This window comes from Dermacentor variabilis, chromosome 8, assembly GCF_050947875.1.
Source record: "Dermacentor variabilis isolate Ectoservices chromosome 8, ASM5094787v1, whole genome shotgun sequence".
Lineage (NCBI taxonomy): Eukaryota > Metazoa > Arthropoda > Arachnida > Ixodida > Ixodidae > Dermacentor > Dermacentor variabilis.
Genome location: NC_134575.1, coordinates 166,941,867 through 166,968,762, shown reverse-complemented (window position 1 = coordinate 166,968,762; position 26,896 = coordinate 166,941,867). Strand labels below are relative to the sequence as shown.

The 26,896-nt window shown below is 46.3% G+C and overlaps 1 protein-coding gene across 1 annotated transcript in view; it reads left to right on the top strand.

The window, feature by feature from the left end:
• The window catches only part of LOC142590706 (inactive CLIP domain-containing serine protease A3-like), a 113,883-nt gene that overhangs the window by 83,894 nt on the left and 3,093 nt on the right, over positions 1-26,896 (top strand). The window contains exons 6-7 of the mRNA XM_075703122.1: positions 16,646-16,820; positions 18,523-18,680. Of these exons, the coding sequence (XP_075559237.1) occupies positions 16,646-16,820; positions 18,523-18,680 (333 nt within the window). The remainder of the gene's footprint in view (positions 1-16,645; positions 16,821-18,522; positions 18,681-26,896) is intronic.

Sequence of the window (26,896 nt, the reverse complement as noted above, 5' to 3'; positions counted from 1 at the left end):
CCCATGATGCTATTGCCCATGCTGACCATGCTGGCCAACGGGCGCGCACTCGTTTACAAGTCTCTCAAGACAAACAGAAGTGACGCTACGACCTCCGTCACCGTGATGTCCATTTTTTGCCCGGCACCCTGTTGTGGCTTTGGTCACCATCGCGTTAAGTTGGCCTTTGTGAAAAACTGATTTCCTGCTACACAGGCCCATATCGCGTGCTTCGCCAAGTAACCGATGTCACATACGAAATCGCTCTAGCCACGCCCACTACGTCCTCCGCTGTGACAACCAGTGACATTGTCCAGGTCGCCCGACTCAAACCCTACAACTCTCCATGCACCTTGGATATTTAACAGCACCGTGACGGCGCTTTTGCCGCCGGGGGGTAGTATTACGATATCATCGAGCGATGCTCAAGGGACGAGCCGCCGCGAGGACGACGACGAAGTGGGTCTGTGCCCTTGGCGCGAGCGAGTGTCGGCCTGGCGATCTCTCTCCAGTGTAAATAACCTGTATATAGCCTCTTTAATCTGTGTCTTTCCACACGTAACAATATTTTCCAAAGTATTTACCTAAGCGATCTGTAGTCCTTCATTACCTAATGTCTCTATGAATAGTGCTGGCATCTCTACTGAATCAAACGCATTTCCGTAATCTCTGAAAGCGACATAAATAGGTTTATTGTACTCTCAAGATTTCTCGATTACCTGATTAATGACATGGACGTGACCCATTGTAGAGTATCGTTTCCTGAAGCCACCACCATTGAAAAGAAAGTCATGTAAACTCTTCGAACAATAGTGATGCTGTAAAATCAAATACACCTTACGATGACTCCTAGCGCGCACACACACAGGCGCGCGCGCACACATATGCACAAATTTATATGTATAAACACACTGACGTGGGTCATTGGAGACACTCATAAATAACGCTATCGCGGGATCGAATCCCGGCCACGGCGGCCGCATTTCGATGGAGGCAAAATGCGAAAACACGCGTGTACTTAGATTTAGGTGCACGTTAAAGAACCCCAGGTGGTCTAAATTTCCGGAGTTCTCCACTACGGCGTACCTCATAATCAGAAAGTGGTTTTGGCACGTAAAACCCCATAATTTAATTTTTAATAAATAACACTCAAAAAGTTAGCCCTACGTTTTTGTTTTACATGTGCGAAGCCAGTAACAGACAACAGACCATGGGAAGAGCAGACGACAAAGCAAAGCAAGAGCAGACGATAGAGATAGAGATTCTTGTTTATGGAAGGAGAAAATTGGGGTAAAGTGCAGCGCCGTAACTGCCTCTCAGTTGAGGGCACCTCAACCGCGCTGCACAGGGTAGCCACAGTCGTCTTATGATTGGCTGGAGATGCTTATTCTTAAATCGAGGCTGATATCAGTCTTGGGCGAAGGGAAGTCACTAACGTCTTTCAATCGCTTCGTGTGACGTTCTTTCTATTGTTTACTTTTGTCGCCTAAGAACATCCTCGTAGGCGTTTGTGAATTCAGCGCAAGAATTGTCATCCATCCGGCGGCGGTCTTATGAGGAAGCTTTAGCTCGGGCCCAACTCTGACGCGGCCTGTTCAAATACATGTAAAACGCAAAAACGCTTTTCTGAGATGGCGCCTGGACCGATTTTAATGAAGTTTGTTGCATTTGCGAGGGAAGGCTAAATTCTTGTGAATGTTGGAAGCCGAATTTCGATTGAAGGTATGAATATATGTTGCAAGGATTTTCAAAAAACTTGAAAGTTTGAAAAAAAAAATAGAAGCATGAAGTTTACAAACTTATAGCTCTGCATCAAGAACAGAGATCATAGTTCTGTAAAGGGAATCTATGAGATCGTTGAAAGCGGACAAATTCTACATGTCATTTAACATCTTACGTAATTTCGTTACGTTGTTTGCAAGGGTTCTGCAAAAGCTGTATTTCCATATTGCAAAATTTTTTTAGATTCATTTGTAACATATCAATTTCGTCCGCTTTAGATCGTCTATTAGAAGCAATTCACAAAATTGCGTTAGTATTTTTCATTGCTGAGTTACAAAGTTGTAAACTTGATAGTATCGTTTTATGAAAATGTTTGATTTTCGCCAATTTTTAATAAAAACATTACGACCTAAATAAAAAATTCAAAACAAACAGCCACTAGATTTTAGGTTTTCCTTCTAAATTTTATTTGTACATACTGCAGCCCTATCGGGCTATTGCAGGAGTGGGTGTGAATGCAGCAACGCTCATCAAATTTCGTGCAGTGGTTGCCGAGGAAAATGCATTCTCCTGTTACATGTACTTAGACAGGAGCACCCGAGCTAAATCTTCCTCTTAAGGTGCCTGCTGCGCAGCAGACAGGTGAACGTGGCGTCATGAAAAAGCAGGCCACAGTGGCCTGGTTTCGCGAAGTGAACGACGTGAAGCGTGCACGACGATTAGCGAAGTCCGTAAAACGCTTCATGTCGGCAAAATCAGCGTTTGCGTCGCTCGAATTATGCTGCCTTGTCGGCTCTCCCGGTGGCGCGCAGCTGGAAGTGTTTACTCGTTGCTGTTGGACGAAGGTACGAGATGTTCGTGTAGCTAGCGGTGCAAGTGCATATCGTATGGATTGAGCTGAAGGACTGAACGAACTTCGCATCGAGGCCGTGGTAATTGCCGCGCTCGTGTAAAAGCCGAATAAATACATAAAGTCACAGCGCACGTACCCGCAACTCCTCAGGCTTCAGCGCTGCCTCAGAGATATTTCAGGCTTCACATGTTTTAATTATCTCCCTGAAAAGTGGAAAAATACTCGTCGACAAAGTGGTCACGAAATGAGACAGAATATCTACAATGATATTCACTGCGTGCTTAGAAAAAAATATGCAAGCTCTTCACTGGGAAGCATTGGGAGCGTCGATCAACGGCGAATATATCAATAACCTTCAGCTTGCCGATGGCATTGTACTGCTCGACAACGCTGGAATTCATTATGAAAACTTATTGAGTACCTTAAGCGAAAAATTGTAAAAGTAAGTTGAAGAATACTGTGCAGAAGGCAAAGCTAATGTTCAATAATGTGTCCAGCAACAAATAATTACTGATCGGCAGTCAACCCCTCGAGTGTGTTAAGGAGCAATTTATCTAGGTTAATTGGTCACACGGAGCCCTCATCATGAGAAAGATATTTACAGAAGAATGAAAATGAGCAGGAGCGCATACGGCTGTTTTATCCAAACATTACTGGAAGCTGATCGTGGACTTTGAAAAAGATAGTCTACAATCATTTCGTTCTGCCAGAACTATCAATTGGAGCGGAAGGTAGGAGGTTAACAACTTAACTTGAGTACGAGTTGAGGTCTACTCAAACAGGAGATGGAACCAAAAATGTCAGGCCCAACGTTAAGAGAGCGGAAGAGAGCTGTGTGGATCAGATAGCGAACTGCAGTAGTGGTCGTTGAAATTAACATGAAAACTTGCAGCTGGGCAGGCCACGTAGTTCGTAGGGTAGATAATCGGTGTTGGTTACAAAGTTGGCTCTTGGAAAAAGAAACGCTCTGTAGGACGGCCGCATATTAAGTCAGGTAATGAAATAAGGAAATTTGCAGGCATAAAAGAAACTGAGCTAGAGTTGGTAAGGGGTAATTACATATCGCTTGGAGAGGCCTTCGTCCTGTAGTGGGCACAATAATGAGCTTCGCTTTTACAGAAGCTCAAAATATCAAGCGCCGCAACCACACAGGAAAAGTGCAAACTAAAAAAGCTTGTAGTGATGCCGTAAATGCATGCAGTTTCACACAACCTGACAAAAATAGGACGCAAACGCGAGGTGGACGTAGTTTTCACAGCCCCCTGTAAGCTCGTGAGGTTGTGCTCTCTAATACGTAATCGGAGCGAACAGTACAAATAATTCATGCGAGAAGAGAGACGTAAACGCCCTGGTGAATTGCGCCATTGAGGTTTACCAGATTGCGCTCCGCTCCGGTAAAGTTTACATTGGCCAAACGGGTCGATTTATAAGCGACCGACTCAGGGAGCACTCAGCATCTTTAAAGGCTGCTGCGAGTGGTATGCGCCTACCTGTACCCATCGACGATTGCGGTTGCACTCCGCTATTTAACAAGTCTAATGACAGACTGGGCAGTGAAATTACTGAGCCTGGCCAGATATATGCACAATCTGCCACGTGTGTGCGGATAAAGAAATAAGGTATCTCCTTGGGCGGTAGCATTTTTTACAAGTTTTGCATGTGATTATGCATGAGCTTTGTATCTGCGTTTTCACTTGGCACGTGCGCCTCTCCGTCCCTCGAAAAAGTTTCATTGAACTTGATTTGTAAGTGAGCGTCTGTTCTGTCCACTTCTTCTCTTCCCGCCTGTATTTCCGCTCAACGACACTACATAAAATTACGTTGATGACGTTTTACAACATCGAAAATCCGTTCGGAACTTTATAGGACTGTTACTCTGGATGTGCAGTTCACTTCGTATCCCGAGGCCACATTGGTATGTTTACATACCGCCACCCTCAGCTTGGCATCGCTCCATACATGCAGCGACTGCTCTGAACACAGTGTCGCAAGATGGAACCAATTTGGGCCAAAAGCAGCTCGAAGTTTAAACCACTGTTTGCTTCGTTCAGGGTTGTGGAGTATTCTGACGAGTACTTGAGCATCGGAAACATGTTGATTGATTAGCCTTGACTTCTATGAGGCAACATTTCGGCCATGACAGACAGCGTAGTGAGGGGCTCCAGGCCCTGATGCGACCAAATAATGATTTATTACCCGTCTCCAAAATTGATGCATACGCGCCTCTGTGCCTTTCGCCTCTGTGGGAATGCGGCAGCCCGAATCTTCAAAGCCCACTCTTGACTTGCTGCGTGGCATCATCGTGTTTTATCAGCTGAGGAGAAGCCAAGAAAAAGCGATGAACGCTGATATGATGTCAGAGTGCGATAGGCGGCGAAACTTGCTGATGTAGACATTAGGTACTGAAGTTTTCAGTCCTAATTTGAGAGCGTCGGTAGCCACGGATTGTTTCCGTATTTATTTTTTAGGGCGGCTTCTATAGATATCGACAATTATGCTATGCGAAGGGAGCGCGCGTTTCGTCGTTGGTTGACGGTCAACTAGATCACCGACCAACACCTCAGACGGCTGCTGGCGCGCGGCGTGAGAACCGCACCTGCAACCGCGTGCACCGTGATCGCGTATCACACAAATGAACGTGCGGGCGCTGGGCCGCTTGCCTCGAGGACATTGAACTGTATATTAACGCGACATCGTTAAGTAGCCCGTGTCGCAGCAAATCCACTGTCCCGCATCCGGCGTCGAACGTCGCACCGGCAAAATTGTTTTCGAACCACCAATATACAGGCTTTTTATATGATGCAAGGAATTTACTTAAATAATTGAATTTCTCAAGCTAAAATACGTAGAAAAATCGTAAACTACGACTTGCACATAACCGACAGACACGAAAGCTCTCTGATTGTAATTTGACTATAAGAGAAAACACTTCTGTCACGCAAAAACTCAAACCTATTCACACGCACAAAGCGGCCGCGGCGATCACAGACCGGCCGCGGCGTCCGCCATTTAGCGCGCGCCCGCGCGGTGGTTGTCTTGAGGGCCACGGAGCGGCGCGCCCGGTTCCTTTCATTAACTCCAGCTGGCGCTCGTCTCCGCCACATCGTGGCCCACGCAACAGGCCGTGGTTCCACCACAAAGCTCGCCTTCGTGCATAACGTTCGCGGCAACAGTTTCCAGGTAAACATTACGGTTATACACGATCCAGTTCTCGGGAACCCTGAGAAGCAGTCAGGGATCTTGAATGCTATCGCGCTGCACTCTTAAAGGCGAATCTTAAGTGTTTTCCAAACTTTTATGAACCTTATTTTTTGTTTTCCTAGTCAGTATCGAAAGAAAGACATTTAATTGCTTTGTAATACGGTGGTTGTGGTGAATTATATAGGTGAAATTAGCCTGGCAGACATGGCCGACAATGCTCTCCTATTGAGCGGGACTTTCTGCGCTAAATATTTCGCCATGTTATCATCAGTCCTGTCTCTCACAGAAATGTTCGAAGAATGCGTAAGACTTCCTCTGCAATTCTTTTGGTGACAGTGCAGTGAATATAGGCGAGGGTGGTTGCGCTCGTCGGCGCTCTAGCAGACGCCCGGAAAACGAAGCCGTCGAATAGGGGTGTTTAAGGTAGAAAGCTGGGCTAGTTGGTGGTTATTCGTATAAGGGGACATTGCACTACTGTATAAAAGCACAGGGTTCATGAAAGTGTACATATACAAGCAGTTCGCCTGACAAAGGCAGCGTTCCCTAGGGAACTTGTGGCGTCCGTGGCTGGAGGCCTGAGAAAAGTGGGAAAAGCTGGTAAACAGGCGCTCACGCTTGAGCGACAAGCTCACGAGCGGGCTAGGTGCGTGGCGCTGTCCTATATTCACCAACTGACGCACCACCTTAAAAGAGGTGGCGGAGAAAGGCAATGCCCGAGTTGTGTTCACGGCACCAGATAAACTCGGGAAACTTTGCAAAGTTGTCACTGGCGTCACTCGCCCAATTAAACTTCAACTGTCTTATGTGGAGTGCAGGACAAACGGGTTTACAGAATTCCGCTGTCATGTGGAAGTTCGTACATCGGCCAAACTGGCCGGTGTATTAACGTTCGTCTAATGGCGCACAAGCTGCTTGACGAGGTACCATCGGGATCTGGGCACTTGTGCCGCAAGCGCTGTGAGAATGAATGCATGCCGCCCTTTGATAAAACTGAAGTGATTACTTCTAGCCCTCCCCATTCATAGGCAGATCGCGAAGGTAGTGCAATACTGGCCCGACCCGGGGCGGACGTAAATCAGGCGTTAAGCACTCCCCGTACGTGGGCCGATCCCGAAGACTGCGCAATGCCGGGTGGTGGCGGAGGTCCATTTCGCCAATAAGGGGCCCCCACATATAGCTTCGCTGGTCATGCTTCTTCAGAGTGGAAGGCCACTGAGATTTTTTCGTTTATACTGAGCTTTACTTCCCCCTCACTCTCATACGACGCCGCAAGTTAAATGCGTGGTCACTTTGGTTGCATCCTTATCTCTGCTTAAGAAATTTCCTACGAACAGTGCAGCTTAGTGAATTCCGCCCCTGTACCTTTCGAGCAGTTGCAAAACGACCGTTGTCCCTAACTAAATCGCACAACTTAAAATATTTCTCTTTGAGACAGGTCAAATGCAACCTTGCCAAAATATAATGTTTTCATGCACTTGGTAGCAATTTTTTACAATTACAGTAATTCAGCCACATACACTTTACTTTGCGAAAATATTGGCGATATTCCCCCGCCTTTTCCCCCGAGATGTGATATTTCTCAAGGCCACGCTCCCTTGTTCCTTAGTTTCAGGAAACGGAAACAAAGTGCCTCTTTTAATTATCGGAGAATAGCGGACGAGCGTCTTATCACGCGTGGAAATACCGTAAAAACGAGGGTTCCGCAATTTGTTGCGACTTTCCCAATAAGGCTAGTTACTTCCAAATTTTGGAATGCTTTGAACACAAGATCCTCCTCCTCCTCCTCCTCCTCCTCCTCCTCCTCCTCCTCCTCCTCCTCCTCCTCCTCACAATCATCATCATCATCATCATCATCCTGGTTACGCCTACTGCAGGCCAAAGGCCTCTCCCATACTTCTCCAACTACCCCGGTCATGTACTAATTGTGGCCATGTTGTCTCTGCAAAGTTAATGTCATCCGCCCACCTAACTTTCTGCCCCCCCCTGCTAGGCTTTTCTTCCCTTGGAATCCAGTGCGTAGCCCTTAATGACCCTCGGTTATCTTCCCTCCTCATTACGTGTCCTGCCCATGCCCATTTCTTTTTCTTGATTTCAACTAAAATGTCATTAACTCGCGTTTGTTCCCTCACCCAATCTGCTCTTTTCTTATCCCTTAACGTTACACCCATCATTCTTCTTTCCATAGCTCGTTGCATCGTCCTCAGGGGCGTAGCCAGGGGGGGGGGCTTATGGGGCTTCACCCCCCCCCCCCCCCCCAGTTTTTTCGTATTCTCTATGCACCGCCCACCAAAGCGATCCACGGTGCCGGTAATCATTCTGAATTTCGTCTAGAATGTCTTTTTCACGAGCTCGAAAAGACATTTCACCACGAACATTGCGAACTCGGGCTGGATTTCGCGGCAACGCCCATGCACCGGGAGTCACATAACGCAAGCAGCCCCATCCGAGCACAAAGTTTCAAGGGCGTTTTGATGGCGAACGGGCTCGCCGCGGCATCCTGCGGAGGCCGCGGAATCCACGGAGTGCATGGATGTCAATTACAAAATTTATGGGTATAAAGTTGTCATAAACTTTTGATGTGAAAGGCGCATTGACATTTCCAAAGCTGTGCTTTAGATCTTCATTGCGGAACTTTGTGGGTTAATGTTCGTATAAATATTGAACGCCAAAGATGCATTGACTTTTCTAAAGCCTTACATCGGACCATACCACGATACAAGGCAAATAAACACACTATCAGACAAGTTGACAAAGCCAGCAGCGAGGTCCGATGAGATGAAGCGTTGTGGTGGTTCATTTGTGCCGTCCTGACATATAAAGAAATTTTTTCACCTACGCCAAAGCATCCATATCAAGAAACGAAAGCCAGCCAAGGTAACTACGTTCTTATTTATTTTTTCTACTTTGACTTTTATTCGTGAGGATACACTGAGCCTCTTAATTTTTTTGTCCTCCCTCCCCTACTCGCGGGCTGTCAGAGCCAGCCAGAGCGCATGCGTTTTTCTTGTGTTGCTCTAACCACCTTGCGGTGCACTTCGGTGCGCATTCGCTTTTCCCTGGCCGAGTGGATCTTCGCCTGGCAGAGTTTTGGGCGCTTTCGGGCTAGCATACGAGAAAAAGAAACTATCGTCGCTCGCTGCCATCACTGTGGGGACTCGACGAATCGCACCGCGTTCGCTTGAGCGCAACCTCTCCGGAAAGTCTTGTCTCGTCATTGTAGGATACCGAGCACAATGCGTATGATTCTCGGTCGACCAAGCGTCTCACGTTTTTTTCGATATTCCTTCGTTAGCGACATTAGGTGCACAAAGTAGGCATTTGATTGTGCGCAACAAGCTTTGCGCTTTTTCATTTCGGTGCCCCGGCCACACAAAAGAAAAAAAAAGACATTGTTGTGGCGCAGCGAATTGTTGCATGATGAAAGTTCAATTTTGTTACTTCTTTTGCGGACAGTAATGGGCCACGGGACGCTTCAGTTACCGAATACTCTGATTATATAGTATTGCGACAGCAATTATATGGACACTCCAGGCCCATTCCTGGCGTCGCCGTCGCCCTGATATTTCAGTCCAAAGGCGATAACATCGGGACCGCGCGCCGCATACTGTATGTGCGAGTGAAAGCGTAGGGAGGGGGGTGGGGGGGCTGGAATGGGTGAGACGACAATGGTGGCTCAGTCTTGTGTGCGCAAAGGAGAAAAGCGAGGAGGAAGCGTGCCGCCTTCCATCGTGCGCGATACGTCGAGGGGAGTGGATGGAATGTGGGCGGGATCTAGGATTCCGTGGATCTCTGATTGCGCAACATATTCATTTGCCTTGTTTGACGCCTTATATAGAGTGACTTTTTTAGATACGTAGATTTATTGGAGACTTATACGTATATTTAAGTATCTCGTTGCGAGGTTTTATGTATACGTGCAGTGAACGTTTTTCCAGTGACACTTTTTGGCCTTTTATCAAGCTGTATCTTCGCATTTGTATATTCCATTGCATCTTCGCATTTCTGATGTACGAAGGCGAGTAAAATGAAAGTGATCCAACCAGCCCCGCGCAATAATGGTTCGGTTCATTATCTGCGAGGCATGCACATAGCACAGAGGCATCTCTCATTTACAAGTGACACGCCGGTGTGAGGATAAATTTTTTTGATGCTCTCATACACTGGGTTGAACATGGTTGCGTGACGTAATGGACGCTCCAGAAGTTGAGCAGCGTGGTGTCCTGAGGTTTTTGACAGCTGAATGTATTTCACAAAAGAAATTAGTCACCGTATGGCTGCCGTGTACGTTGAACACTGCATTTCATTGGCCACTGTGAAGCGTTTGAGCAAACGGTTTACAGAAGGACGTGAAACTTGCGAAGATGATCCAAGGCTGGGCCAAAGCCATCGTACTCACCCCAAACAAAATTGCAAAGCTTGATGAGCTGGTGATGCAAGAACAGAGGATAAGCATCGATGAACTGGGAGAGCGTGTAAACATCAGTCACGGTTCGGTTCACGCCATAATTCATGAACATTTCGGTTATCGGCTCTTGTTTGTGCAATGGTTGCGGAAGATTTTTGAACTACCGCTAGAAGACAGAGAAGTTCAGCGCTGCCTTGACTCATCTGATCTGGTATCACAATAAGGGTGACGACTTTTTGCCTCCAACTGTGATCGGGTTGGAGCCATGATGCCACTTCTAAGAGCCTAAAACACGACGGCAGAGCTTAGAGCGGAAACATTCGAATTCACCACCCCCAAGAAAGGAAAGGCCGTCATTTCCGCCGGAAAGGTGTTGTTGACTTTTCTTTCTCGATCGTCAGGGGCCATTATGTATAGAATTTGCTAAATCTTGAGAGGTTATGAATTCTTTTCGTTATTGTGAAACGCCAGATCGGTTGCGTGTCACAATCATGAACAAACTACGTGGAAAATTGACGAGTGGCGTCATCTTGTTCCACGACAATGCAGTCCCCACGTCAGTGATGTGGTTAATACAAAACTGGCAATGTTCAAGTGGGAAACGCTGTAACATTCACCATACAGCTCAGACCTGTCGCCTTGCGACTTCCACATTTTTGGGCAACCGAAAAAAAGAACAGCTCAAGGGAACCGGATTCGTGTCGGACGATGACATGAAAGAGTCAGTTGCAGACTTTTTGAAGCAGCAACCCAAGGAGTTTAATGGGACTGGAATCCCGCGACCTCGTCAAATAACGGGACAAATGTCTAAATAATCTAGGAGACTGCTTTTAAATGAAGTACCCCGTTTGTCGTATATTCGCAGTGGCTGACTTTCATTTGACTCGCCCTCGTAGATTTTGCAGAACTTCTGCTTTTTATACGTGCTCTCTGTTGCGGCTATAATTTCAGTGCAATTACTCCGGATACACGACCGGTGACAGCTGCTCCTGCGTAATACATTGGAACAAATGACAGTGTCATTGACATATTTCACTGGCCGTTGCATATGTACAAGAATCTAAACAAGACTCTTGAACGACAATGTTTCATTACAATATTTGTCCTCAGCTTGTTAATTTCATCTTTACATTTTCCATAGCAGCGACATGCAGTGCTTTGCTGGTATCGAACTGATATAGTTCTAAAGTTCATGTGATATTTTCTTTTCTTATTAAATAGAGAAAAAAACATGGAAGCATTGACACCAGTTATTTGGGGCACAGCATATGGCACATACAAGCATATTCTTTTATGAAAAAATACATATTTTACTTGTTTTGACGGTGCGTAGCGTTCAAGAATTCGTTTGCAGCGTCTTTAGCAATGGCGACGCAGTTATTAGACATGTATTTGATCACCGGACAAATTGTTTAAGAGGAAGCTTTAGCTCGCACCGAACTCTAACGCGGCCTATTCAAATACATGGAAAACGCAGAAACGCTTTTCCGGGGTAACCCCAGGATTGCTTTTAGTGAAATTTGTTGCATTTGAGAGAGACAGCTAAATTCTAGTGTCTGTTGGAAGCGGAATTTCGCTTTAGGGAATTTCGGTTTTGAAAAACTCTAAAGTTAAAAAATATAGAAGCACGACCTTTATTTATTTATTTATTTATTCAAAATACCTTACAGGCCCGAAGAATGGGCATTGGGTAAGGGGAAAAAATTTACACAGTATAAAGAGCAAACAATTATACAATGCTTTGTTAATAATATTGTAACGAAGAGTCAAGTTTACACAAACTCTAAAATTCTAAGATACAAGTAAAAAAAGCATACAGGAAGCAACTCAGACAAGAAGTTTTTTTTTAATTAAGAAATGAATGTTTATACCGTGATGGCATTTTTCTTTGTTAGCCTCAGCTACCAGGATATCGGGAAGGTCGTTCCACAAGCGGGTGACACGTGGAAGCGCAGATGAGTTAAAGGCGTATATTTTGCCGTAGATGCGCGTGAAAGAAAGATGATTATGCAATCTTCGTGAGGCGAATGGAGAAACTTGCAGAGCTATTGGTGATGGCCTCGGTCCGTGAACGTACCTGTGAAACAGCAATATAAGTGCTGCATCACGACGAGTGTTCAAAGAAGGAATTGATAAACTGTTTCTAATTTGCGTTATACTTTCGTTCCAGTTGTAATTTTGTGAAATGAATCGAGCGGTTCTATTCTGAACTGATTCTAGCATAGTGGTTAAATAAATGTAATGAGGGAACCATATTGAAGCAGCAAATTAAAGTTTAGGGCGAACAAATGTAAGATAGGTTAATTTGCGGACATTTGTCGGCGTCTTACTGAGGTTCCGGCGTAAATACCCCAAGGATCGGGAGGCATTTCCGCAGATGTTGTTGATATGTGTAGTCCAGGAAAGGTTTGTTGTCAGGGTTACGCCTAGGTATTGAAAAGAAGTAACTACAGACACAGGATTGTTATTAATATGATATGAGAAGTCGGAAAGAAAATGTTTGCGAGTGAAAGACAATACTTTACATTTATCTGGATCAAGCAACATTAGCCAGGTGCTACACCAACTGTTAATAAGGTCAAAATCATTTTGAATTTTTACGTGGTCATCAGTACTAGCAATTTCTCGGTAAACTATACAATCGTCAGCAAAGATCCGCACATGAGAAGAAATGTTATTCGGTAAGTCGTTAATATATAGCAGGAAAAGTAGTGGACCGAGGACACTGCCCTGTGGCACACCAGAGGAAACGTAAGAGAGCGGGGAAAAAGGGAGAGAGAGAGAGAGAAATAAACTTTTATTTGAAGTAGTGATTTGTCAGTGGAGGTAGGAGCGTCCCTTATTCCAGTTCAGGAAAAATTATTGACCACGGTGAACTGCTGCTGATTGGTAAGAAAGTTCCGAATCCAAGATAGCATTAGTGAATCTAAGGACAACGAACACAGTTTAGAAATTAGTGGGCAGTGAGCTACGCGATCAAAGGCTTTTAAAAAATCTAAGAACATGTTCTCAGTTTCCAGGCTTTTGTCCAGATTAAAATGTAATTCAGTCATGAACTCAAATAGTTACGTGTCACACGATAAACCCTTTCTAATTCCATGTTAGTTTGTGAAGAAAAAGTTATTTTTCTCTAAATGATTGTAAATATGGGAGGTGATTATATGCTCGAGCATCTTACAGCAGATGGAAGTAAGTGAACTGGGTCTATAGTTTAGTGGTGAATTTGTATTGCCAGATTTAAAGATGGGAATGACCTTCGCGATTTTCCATTCTTGGGGAAGCATACCTGTCGATAGCGATTGTCGGAATATATGAGGTAATATTTTACTCGATACTGATATCGTGTTTTTTTAGTATCTTTGAGTTTATGTCGTCAACGCCTGCTGATGTGGACACTTTCAGATTATTTGTAATGGATGCGATGCCATCGAGAGTAATGTCGATGGGCTGTAAAAAAGGGTAGTCGACATCAGCTACCTCAGGCACGTTTGAGTCGTCTTCTATGGTGTATAATGATGAAAAGAATGAATTTAACGCGTTTGGACAGTCATGGTCTGGAATGGGAATGTGGTCGTTATCATGCTAAATGATGTTGCTGTCCTGTCGCTCCGGACACACTGATTCCCAAAATTTTTTAGTGTTAGTTGTGAGCAGGGATGGCAAATCGTGCGAAAAGTACTTATCTCGGGCAGCGCGTACTCTGGAGCAGTAGCTTTTCAAGAAGTCGGTGTATATTTTCCGTGATATTAGAGTGAACGCGCGTTCTGCGGCGGCGTACAATCATTTCTTTTTATTTTTCCGTTTGTTAAGAGACTTAGTGAACCACGGGTTGCGTTTATCATTTGTTATTTTAATTAACGGAACATGTTGACTAACCAGTCTTATTAGCATGTTTTTGAACAAATCCCAGTTATATTGAACTGTTCGGTTACTGAAACAAGGAAGTAATACACTAACAAGAAATGTTTCAAGTTCAGCGTTAATAACACTGTAATTTCCTCTGTTATAGTCACGAATTATCTTAGTTGTCGCACCAGAAAAACGGGACATGTGCTTGGACGACACATGGACGATATATGTGCCTGCTCTGCAGCAAGCACATAGATCGCTGCTCAGTAAACGGCATCTATTATAACACTGAAATCGGACAAACTTGATGTGTCATCTCGTATCTCACGTGAATTGGTTACGTTGCGTACAAGGATTCTACGAAACCCGTATTTCCATAATGCTATTTTCTTGAGATTCATGTGTGACATAGCAATTTTGTCCGCTGTAGATGCACTATTAAGTGCAATCCACGGAATTGTGATATAATTTTTAATTGCTGAGTTACAGAGTTTTTATATTGATGGTTTCGTTTTCTGAAAATTTGCGATTTTGGTAAATTTTTAATAAAGAATTGACTACGCAAATGAGACCTTCGAAACCAGCAGTCACTACAATTTAAGTTTTTCTTTTAAATGCAAGAAACCTCGTCAAATTTGGCGCATTGTTGCCGAGAAAAACGTATTCTCCTTCTACATGTATTTAGATACGAGCACTAGAGCTAAAGCTTCCTCTCAAGGAGGAAGCTTTAGCTTCCCCTTGAGACCTCCCCCCACCCCCGAACAAAATTTCTGGCTACGCCACTGGTCGTCCTCAACTTAAGTAGAACCCTTAGAACCCTTTTCGTAAGCCTCCAGGCTTCCGCCCCGCAGGTGAGTGCCGGTAAGACACAGCTGTTATACTCTTCCTTTGAGGAATAATGGCAACTTGCTGTTCATGATCTGAGAATGCCTGCCAAAGGCACCCTAGCCCATTCTTATTCTTCCGATTATTTCAATCTCATAATCCGGATCCGTGGTCACTACCTGCCCTAAGCAAATGTATTCCTTTACCACTTCCAGTGGCTCGCTACCTATCGTAAACTGCTGTTCTCTTCCGAGACTGTTAAACGTAACTTTCGTTTTCTGGAGATTAATTTTTAGACCCACCCTTCTGCTTTGCCTCTCCAGGTCAGTGAACATGCATTGCAATCGGTCCCCTGACTTACTAAGCAAGGCAATATCATCCGTGAATCGCAAGTTACTAAGGTATTCTCCATTAACTCTTATCCGCAATTCTTACCCTTACTCTTACCCGCAAGATCGATGCACGTTACGTTCGCATTGATTTCACCTAAAAAACAAATCATCGGGTTTTACATGCCAAAGCCACTTTCTGATTATCAGGTACGCAGTGGTGGGGTACTCCGGAAATTTGGTCCACCGGGGTTTCGTTAATGTGCACCTAAATCTAAGTGCACGGGTGTTTTCACATTTCGCCCTCATAAAAAGGCGGCGCCATGTCCGGGGTTCGATTTGGTGACGTCGTGCTTAGCAGCCCATAACCATAGCCACTTAGTAGCCACAGGGGGTGATTTTACCTATTAGTGTGCGCATTACTGCTAATAACTTGGTAGCAAAAACAACGACTGCGTGCAAAAATTTCGCGCCGCTCCTAAAAGTAATTATATGTTCTATGGAGCTTTTGATTACACAAATAATTGCAGAAGGTGTAATTAAGCGAAACACCATCCATTTTCCTGTCATTAACTTCAACATTTCCTATATTTTCGGCGAATGTAAACATTGTGTAGCATAAGGCTGCGTCGAGATACGGGAACTAAGCGTAAATACTTCACATACCACTTTAGAACACATCTTTAGGGAACGTTTTATAAAATGATTGCATTTAATCCACGAGCATTTAACTTGGCACACTTGTCGGACAGAGTTTTTTCTACATCGTCGCTGAATATGATTTTCGGGGCCCTTTGTAGTTCTGTTTTAGAGCGCAGTTCTTAGGTTCCCGTTACAGCGGCGAGCGTCAGCGTCCCTCGTAACCATGAGAACAAGCGCCGCGATCGATGAAAGAGCGAACGCGGAGGGCAGCGTCGCATGTAAGGCGGAGATAGGGAAGAGAGCTTGGCGAGGAAATCGCAAGGGGAGGATGCAGCTCAGCCATGAGGCGGAAAGCTGAGGTGGAGGGTACGGCGAAAGCATGAGAAGAAAAGCGTTTTACCGCGTAAGACTGGCTCTGTGCCGATGATGGCTACGAGATGGTGCCAAAGCAGTGCGCGTTAGTCATAGGGAAACAAAAACTCCAAGAGCGCTGGTCTTCCTTGGGCGGCGGCTGTGAGTCGCGCCTACACCTCACCCACGCGTTGCCTCTCGCGATCTGCCGAATAGCGAGGCAGTCACGCCACGCTTCGCTTCGTTTTCCAGCGTGACGCACGGGACACACTGTCCGCGACAGCTGATATATCGCGAAAGGAAAACACGTATAGAGCAGCGCTCAAATTTCGCATTAGGAAGCACCGTAATCATCGGTGATTTTTTTATGCAATGCCCAATACACGTGTTCATTACCATGTTTATGTCTGCATGAGTGCATGGATAGACACTTAAGACCCAAATAAATAATTGCTTTTTGATATCCCGACGCGCATCTTGTGCGCACAGGTCATTGTGCACCCCAAGTTCAGGTCAGCGCAGATACGCAACGTGGCCGTCCTCAAGCTGCGGGAAGAAGTGGCCACCACACCGACCATCGGACGCGTGGTGCTGGCCGAGCCCGAGGAGGGCTCTTTCGGCGCCAGCGCTTGCGTGATCAGCGGATGGGGAAAGAACCTCAAGCGTACGTTTTACATCTTTCTTTCTACTGTAACTTCGGGATTGCCACTAGGCGTCCGTTGTTATTGATGACCAAGTATACTACTGTAGGTAATGTGTTGTCACAACAGTGCACTGATGTACAATGGGAAATGCCATGAAGTTACTGTAGGATCTTAATGCAGATAGCCATTTTTCGCTTATCTAAGTTACACAGGGTCTGTCTACGCGGATTTACAATGAAACAAAGATCGCTTAGAGTAACAGAAGAAAGGGAAAGGCAGCAGTGTCAACCAGACGAGGGAATGTCCAACTCTTGGAAAGCGAGGACGATTGTGCGCGTGTTTGCCTTAGAAACTGTGAGAGTGCCCTCGTCATGCTCAGCTGCAATGGCTTGTAAGGTCGACATTCGAAAATGATTTACTCTCTCAATGGTCCTTTATGAAAGCGCGCTTTCAGATAGGGAGCGTAGTTGTGTTGTGATTTGTAATTTGTGACGAGAACAGTTACACAGAACGTGCTGATGATTCACCTCGCTACGACAGGCATCTCCACAAGTTGTCTGCATATTACATTCGGAAAGTAGAACACTTCGTAAAAGCCGCTCCTAGCCATATTCGACAAAGCAAGGTCGCTTCGCGTTGCCAGAGTTTAGCTGGGATGCGCACACTAGCAGAAAAGTCCATCTTGCGCTGCGGGTTGCCTGGAAATCTAGGGGTATTTCAGATGAAGAACGTGAAATCTCGTGCGTGCATTCCAAGTTTTATCGCGGCATTTGTCATTGTTGGTGATATGGTCTGTTTTTCGGTATCTTGGAAAAGCTGACTGAGCAGCGTTATCGACGTGTTCGGTATGTGTGATGCCGTAGTGACTTGGAAGCCACTGTATTATGACGTAGTTTCCTTCCACGGCGAACGTGTCGATTAGTTGTCTAATCTTCAATACAAGTAGTTAACATGGTCCGCACCGCACGTCATCGAATAATGAACATCTGTGAAGGTACTCTGGGCTGACGCGATGAAGTCCAGGGACAAAAGCTGCAGATTCTACAGCCGTCAATGTCGTTTTGTAACACGTTTTGACACTGAGGCTGGTAGCTCTCGTTGATTTGAAAAGCATGACAGCGCTAACACATGCAACCAAAAAATAACAAGGACAAGACGAAAGCGCCGACTGTCAACTCAAATCAGTATTGAAATCAGGTATGCACGAACTCGCCCAGAAAGAAGTTTTATTGAATCTCTCGTTGGGAAAACCACGGCTCTAGACGAACACTGAATAGTTGCTGATCCATCAGCGGAAAGATGACAGTGCTCGGCTTCCCTCTCATGCAAAACGAGAATAGATGGTTGTTTGACAGAGGGAGAAGACTGCTCAGATTTTTTTCTGATTGTCGGTATAGTGACGTGCTCTCTAGGCTGATACAAATATCATTAAGGAATTAATGGCCGTGTTCCCGAGGTGAAGCCTAATCGAAGGCTGGTATTATGATCAGAAATCGCATCACAAATTGACGTCTGTGATGTTTCTGAGGCTGTAGTACACGGCTCATGCATTGACAGGACCTGATAGGAGTCATCGCCACCAGACTAAGTCAGCTCATGCATGCAGCGTTTCGGCGGTGGCATTCGAGTGTCTCAGTACATTGCTTGAATGCTAATCGCATTAACATGCACATTCATCGTTAGATGGGTTCTCCCACAATGTGCATCGGTTCCTCTGTGCAGGCGGCTCTCTGTCTTCGGTGCTTACGAAGGCCAACGTTAGCATCGTGGAGAAAGCGCCCTGCCAAGATGCGCTCAGGAAGACCAAGCTGGGCCCATCGTTCAAGCTCGACGAAGGCTCTATGTGCGTCGCCGGAGAGGGTGGAGCGGCTGCCTGCCAGGTTTGCACCTTCCTGACTTTCAAGCATGCAACAATCACTGTCATTTAGGCAGAAACTTGCCGAGTTGTCGCAAAAAGAAGCCTGTAGCAGAGGGTCGCTACTTTAGTTGTGTGACGTTACATGCGGAGAAACGAAATTAATTATTGAAGTGCCATTTGTTTTAAAATAAGGTACGTGGATGAAATAACGCATGTAGGTTTGTCGGGATAAAAAAAATGCAAAGGTGCTTCTGAAAAAACATGCAGTGAGTAGGCTAGTAGTATACGTTGTTCTCTTTTATGAAATGAGTTATTCCCACATATTTCTGCGCATTACTAGTTTCATCACTACGTATTCTTGTTGCGATAGCAATTATATGGACACTTCAGGCGCACCTCTTCAGCCGTTGCCGTGGCCGCGACGTTCAATATAAAGTCTAAGGTTGATAACGCCGTCGCCGCTCGCCGCATGCTGCATATGCGAGTGAAAGCGTACAAGGCTGAGCCGACTATCGCGGCTCAATCTCGTATGCGCTAAGCACACCGTCTTTCGTCGCGCGCAAGGAACCTGGGAGAAGGGAGGAGAGGTGATTGCACTCCGTCACGAACTGCATGTGGTGCGTGGTGGCGAGGATTTTATCATGAAAGCGAACTGATTTCGACTGTAGTACGGTAGCTAGCTGGGCCGAGTCGTTACATCTGCATTATTATTACCCACAGCGCTGCTCGCGTTTCGTCTCCCTTCTTTGTCCGTGTTTTTAGTGCGCGCTGTAAGTTATAATAATCGGCTTTGGGGGCAGAGTCTAGGTGTGCCGATGGCTCGTAGCTTTGCGTGTGCCGTGTTCTAGCCACTCAGTTTGCGTTCAAGGGATAAGCTGCACGAAGGCCACTTGCCTCGCTGCGGTTGCAGCGCTTCCTCACGCCACTGTTTCGGCAGCGAGTGTTCGCGGTTATCAAGTGTAATGTGTGCATGTTTGCCTGTGCGCGTTGTCACCATGCTTAGTAATTTATTGAGTAAGCGAGTGTTTACAGGTTTATAGGGCTGATAAACCTACTGCGCCCACTTATTATGGCTGTCGACTAATTTGCTATCGCAATCGATGCTTCGGCTTTCGTGCGAAACTGCGACTTCTTGTAAAGGTCTTCGGGATTGAGATAACCGTGTTCTTTTTATTGTGGTCATTAAGCACAATTTGGCTTCATATTTAGAAAAATATTTATTTTATTCAAAGTGTTTCATCTTGCTCGACAGGCTGAACTTCTTTTAATTGAACATTCCGAGTAGTCTTCGAGCTTTTATAACAATTTGGACCAGGACTTTACTGCGGGATTCGCAATGGACTTTCAAATATATATATCTCGGATAAACTCAGTGCCTTCTGTTTCATTTGAAATGGTTATGAGAGAGCGCGCTTTCGTAGTGATTCGAGATTTTTTGTGTAGGGTCAGAAACACATACTCTTAGTCACTTTTTTTGACACTGTATAGAGATAGTATAACTCTCTCTGTGAAGTCAAGTGCTGTGATACAGTGGTAACGGATCACAGATGTATGTCGCCACGCTACATCGAACACACGGGAAAAAGCACAACACCCAGACATACACAAACGATGCAAGCATCAATTATGACGGTAAAAAGAGTAGTGACGGTAAAAAAATGGCTGCGGCTTAGCTGAGATAACCCTGGATATGCAACGTGAAAGCTTGGTTTACCCTGGTTAAGTTTTACTTTCACTTTGATCTAGATGTAATTATTATACTTAGGTATACAAGCATCGTTAAACCAGGTGTGACGGCTGTGCCTAGGTCGGTAGCTAGACATGACTGTGATCAGTCTTGGGTAGACACGCATCATTCCACGGTGCGACGCCTATTGTACCACAGGGAAAGCGAAAGTGCTAGACATGCAAAGTGACGCCGCGAACATGCGCAGAAAGGGTCAGGGCGCGAACGCGGTCGCTACATTGATCTCGACGGTGCGACGCCTGTTGCATTGCGGACCATCTCCAGTGAAGCAGCTCGCCGGGCGATGTCCGTGGAGTCGTCAGACGCCGCTTGGCGACGATGGCTCAAAGCCTCCCGCTCCTACGCAACGCTCAGAGAAGACGGCGTGGCCTCGCTCTCATCCATGGCCAAGCTCGCACTGAATAGGTGCCGCGCTCACCTACTCATACCGCCTATACCACGCTCCCCCTTCCCTTCGTCCTTCTAGGCATCTGATCAGCACTGAAGGCTGACCTAGATTGCTCTTCGGCTAAACTCGTGTACGGCGTTCCCCCGCGCCTTCCTGAAGAATTATTCATGCCGTCGTCGCCACTCTGCACCCATGATGCTTCCACCTACATCCAGGAGCTGCGCACCACGCTTCGTGACCTTGCTCCTGTAATTGTTGCTGACCGGCGCCACCGGTCCGTATGTGTCAGCCAGGATATGCATGAATTCCTGCAGCCATGTCTTCGTTCGGCGTGGCCACGTGCATCCGCCCCTCACCCCTGCCTACGATAGACCATTCCGCGTACTCCGTCGTACGCCTAAGACTTCGTGTTTGCTGAGCGACTCAAACCTGCCTACGCCGCCGCTCTTGCACCCGCGATCCCTCCACTCAACCTGGCCTCGATTCCTTCATAACTCCAGGTGGTAACATTCAAGCACGTTCACTGGGTGGCTCCTCTGACTTTCGCTCCATGGGGAGGGGGGAGCGCTGTAACGCCCCTTGCCTCAGGCCCGGGCAGCAGGCCACAACTCGCTCCGCGTGCACCGCCTGTCAAGGAGGAGGAAGTTAGCTGCCGGCCAGACAACGTGCCCAGTGCAATATATAAAAATACAAAGAACACTTCAAAAACCCAACGCTGACGGAGCTGGGTCTTCCTCGCATTAGCTCCCACTGACCAATACTACTTCTTTTGTATTCTTGCGAGCGTGAGGAAAAACCTGAGGTGATCGGCTGTCTTAGCATCGTGCAGGGCATGCAGCGCTTCTGACCGGAGTGCTGCGGGCACAAAAAGAACGTAGTTTGCGCGGGCTCGCGAAAAATTCTTTCAGTCGAAGCTTGTATTCGCTCACCGGTTTCGGTAGCGATGTAGTCACGCAAAACAACCAATTCGCTCGCAGAGCAGAGCAGCTACGGGAAAGGGCGGTTCTATTAGTTGACAGCTGCGCCTTCGCTAGAGCGTGAGTTCATAGCAAGGATTCAAACTCCAGAGGGGCGCGATCACGCTAAGCGGGTAAACATCAGAGCCGTATCGCTACCCCAGGAGAGGGAAAGGGCAGGAAGGGGTTTCGCGCGTGCTGCGCCGGCTTCGTTTTCGTTCTCTTGAGTCTCGAAAAACGGATGGGATTGTCACGCTCCACGCTCCGTGCAGGAGCGGCGGCGAGAACTCCTCCGTGAAAGGGCTCGCCGTCGGCGCGCCGATCCAGCCGTTAGAGCCTCCCGATCGAAGGCGATCCGACAGCAACGGGAAGAAGATCCCTAGCTGAGGGAGCGGGAGGCCGAAGCAATCCGGCACCGTTACATGTGGGTTACTTATCCGTCTTGAAGGTCAAGTGCACGCATGACAAGCTTGGCTTGCCCCTATTTTCTTGTAGCGGAAGGGTCTCTAATTTTTTTTTCATGAGGACGTCGTTTCGTTAGAAACACGGAGACAATGCGTGCCTATATATCCTCGTGACAATGTCGGTCTGTGTTGCAAGTACTCAGCAGGGCTTCTGAGCTCAGGGTCTGCTCGCCGCTGCTCGGCAACCGCATCTGCACTTACGCCTGTAAAACGTCCTTGTCTAGATAATCTTGGGGCGGAAGGTCCACGGGAGCGCGAGACAGGCAGTCAACGTCAGTGTGTTTTCGCCTAGACATGTGGATTACAGTGGTGTCATATTCTTGGAGTCTGAGACTTCACCGCGCCATGTGTCCAGAAGTGCGTCGGCCTGCGGCATTTCGCACTTGAACTAGGCATCACATTTAGTTAAATGTTTCAGCGGCTCAGCGATGCGTGAAAAGGCCTTGACTAAGCGCCTATTATTAGCTCACATGCCAAAGAATCTAGGCACTCCTTCTGTCAATGGGCTGCTCGAATTTTGCGATGGCTGCTATCTTCTTCGGGTCGGGGCTGACTGCACATTTGCTGATGACGTGGCCTAAAAACAGAAGCTCATTGTAAGTGAAGTGCCACTTTTCTGGCTTCAGAGTGAGCCCAGATGATTCGATGGCCTCTAGTACTATCGCAAACGGCCTAAGGTGATCATCAAAATTTCCCGCAACGATGACGACATCATCAGAGTAAACGAGACAGGTCTGCCACTTCAATCCTGTTAATATAATATCTATCACGCACTGGAACGTTGCAGGCACCGAACACAATCCGAATGGTATGGCTTTGAACTCATAAAGGCCGTCTGGCGTGATGAAAGTGGTGTGTTTGCCAGTAGCCACTCTTGAGATCCATCGACGAGTATTATTTAGCATTGCAGAGCCGATTCAATACGTCGTATATTTGTAGCAGGGGGTATACATCCTTCTTCGTCATCTTGTTCGTTCGATGATAATCGACGGAGAAAAGCCGGGTTTCTAGCTTTTTCTTCACGAAAAACACGAGATGCTCGCGGGCTTTTCGACGGCTGGTTGGTCTTGTAGCTAAGTATTGCATTGATTTGCTGCCGTATAGCTTCACGTTCGAGCGCCTAATTCAGTAAGGACTCTAGCGAGTGGCCGAGCGCGCTCTTCGGTTAGTATGCGATGCTTTGCAACCGGTGTTTGTGGAACCTTCGATCGATGACGTCGAAAAGCAGTCTTTGTATCGTCGAGGAAGACTTCGGAGATGTTGCGGCTTACTCATGGGGCTACTTGGATTTATGTCGAAGTCTGGATCGGGAACTATGATCGTTGGGCTAGACGTGGCAGAATCCGAGAGTACAAACACATTACTGGTTTCCACAGTTTCCTCGATGTGTACGGTCGTCGGTGCTTTGTTGGGGTTTTAGAACTCGTGGCTGCGGTTTGTCAGCATCGCTTTTGCTTTCCCTCCGTGCACTCGAGCGATCGCTCTGTTTCATGGTTTCATGACCATGAAACGGAAGTTTCATGGTCATGCAATAGACGTTGGTCGCCCTCGATGAGGACTTCTACGTCTGCAGGTGTTTCCTTCTACCTTCTACCCCTGTAGCTGCGAAGCAACTGGCCACGGCGGCGGTCAAACCTGTTACGCAGCAGAGGGTGCTAAGAATCTCTGGGTCCGGACAGGCCACCATTGGAATCTGAACCTGGCTGCGCTTAACGCTAGGACGTTATCTAGTGAGGCTTGTCTAGCAGTGCTAATGGAGGAATTAGAGGGCAGCAAATGGGATATAATAGGGCTCAGTGAAGTTAGGAGGACAAAAGAAGCATATACAGCACTTAAAAGCGGGCACGTCCTGTGCTTCCGGGGCTTAGCGGAGAGACGAAAACTAGGAGTCAGATTCCTGATTCATAAAGATATAGCTGGTAACAACACGAATTCTATAGCATTAAGGAGAGGGTGGCAGGTCTTGTTGAGAAACTTCATAAGAGGTAAAAATGAAGGTAGTACAGGTCTACGCCCCTACATCCAGTTATGATGATCAGGAAGTCGAAAGCTTCTATGAAGACGTGGAATCGGCGATGGGTAGAATGAAAACGAAATACACTATACTGATGGGCGACTTCAGTGCCAGGGTAGGCAAGAAGCAGGTTGGAGACAAGTCAGTGGGGTAATATGGCATAGGTTCTAGGAATAGCCCTGGAGAGTTATTAGTAGTGTTTGCAGAACAGAATAATATGCGGGTAATGAATACTTTTTTTTCCGCAAGCGGGATAGCTGAAAGTGCGAATGGAGGAGCCCGAATGGCGAGACCAGAAATGAAATGACCCGCCGTGGTCGCTCAGTGGCTATGGTGCTGGGCTGCTGAGCACGAGGTCGCGGGATCGAATCCCGGCCACGGCGGCCGCAATTCGATGGGGGCGAAATGCGAAAACACCCGTGTGCTTAGATTTAGGTGCACGTTAAAGAACCCCAGGTGGTCAAAAATTTCCGGAGTCCTCCACTACGGCGTGCCTCATAATCAGAAAGTGGTTTTGGCACGTAAAACCCCAAATATCATTATTAGAAATGAAATGGACTTCATACTCTGCGCTAACCCTGGTATCATACAAGATGTGGACGTGTTCGGCAAGGTGCGCTGCAGTGACCATAGGATGGTAAGAACTGGGATTAGCCTAGACTTTAGGAGGGAACGGAAGAAACTGGTACATAAGAAGCCGATGAATGAGATAGCTGTAAGAGTGAAAATAGAGAAATTCCGGATCAAGATACAAAACAGGTATGCGGCTTTAACTCAGGAAGAGGACCTTAGTGTTTAAGCAATGAACGACAATCTTATGAGCATCATTAAGGAGTGTGCAATAGAAGTCGGTAGTAACTTCTTTAGAAAGGATACCTGTAAGCTATCGCAGGAGACGAAATATCTGAATAACAAACACCCATATATGAACAGCTAGAATAGAACTGGCAGAACTTTCAAAGTTATTCAACAAGCGTAAGACAGCTGACATAAGGAAATATAATATGAATAGCATTGAACATGCTCTCAGGAACGGAGGAAGCCTAAAAGCAATCAACAAGAAATTAGAAACTAGAAACTAGAATGAGATGGATGCGTCAAGAGACAAAGCCGACCGTATCATTACTAATATGGGTGAGATAGTTCAAGTGGCTGAGGAGTTATATAGATGTTTATACAGTACCAGTGGCACCCACGACGATAATAGAAGCAAAAATAATCTAGAGGAATTTGAAATCCCACAAGTAACGCCGGAAGAAGTAAAGAAAGCCTTGGGAGCTATGCAAAGCGGGAAGACAGCTGGGGAGGATCAGGTAACAGCAGATTTGTTGAAAGATGGTTGGCTGATCGGTATAGAAAAGCTGGCCACCCAGTATACGCAATGCCTCATGACTTGTAGCGTACCGAAATCTTGGAAGAACGCCAATATAATCCTAATCCATAAGAAAGGGGGCGCCAAGGACTTGAAAAATTATAGACCGATCAGCTTACTATCCGTTGCCTACAAAGTATTTACTAAGGCAATCGCAAACAGAATCACGAACACCTTAGGCTGCTGTCAACCAAAGGACCAGGCAGCATTTCGCGAAAGGCTACTCAGCAATAGACCATATTCACACTATCAATCAGGTTATAGAGAAACGTGCGGAGTATAACCTACCCTAATCATATAGCATTCATTGATTACGAGAAAGCGTTTGATTCAGTCGACACCTCAGCAGTCATGGAGGCATTACGGAATCATAGTGTAGACGAGCCGTATGTAAGAATACTGAAAGATTACAGCGGCTCCACAGCCACCGTAGTCCTCCATAAAGAAAGCAACAAAATCCCAATTAAGAAATGCGACAGGCAGGGAGATACGATCTGTCCAATGCTATTCATAGCGTGTTTACAGGAGGTATTCAGAGACCTGAATTGGGAAGAATTGGGGATAAGAGGTAATGAAGAATACCTTAGTAACTTGCGATTCGCTGATGATATTGCCTTGCTTAGTAACTCTGGGGACCAATTGCAATGCATGGTCACTAACCTGGAGAGGCAAAGCAGAAGGATGGGCCCAAAAATTAATCTGCAGAAAACTAAAGTTTGTTTAATGGTCTCGGAACGGAACAGCAGTTTACCGTAGGTAGCGAGGCACTGGAAGTGGTAAGGGAATACATCTACTTAGGGCAGGTAGTGACCGCGGATCCAGATCATGAGACTGAAATAATCAGAATAACAATGGGCTTGGGTGCATTTGGCAGGTATTCTCAGATCGTGAATAGCTGGTTGTCGTTATCCCTTAAGAGAAATATGCATAACAGCTGTGTCTTTACAGAACTTACGTACGGAGCAGAAACCTGGAGGCTTACGAAAGGGGTTCTACTTAAATTCGGGACGATGCAACCAGCTATGGAAAGAAGAATGATGGGTGTAACGTTAAGGGATAAGAAAAGAGAAGATTGGGTGAGGGAAGAAACGCCAGTTAATGACATCTTAGTTGAAATCAAGAAAAAGAAATGAGCATGCGTAGTACATGTAATGAGGAGGGAAGATAACCGATGGTCATTAAGGGTTACGCGCTGAATTGAAAGGGAAGAGAAGCGTAGCAGGGGGCGGCAGAAAGATAGGTGGGTGGATGAGATGAAGAAATTTGCAGGGACAACAGGACCACGATTAGCACATGA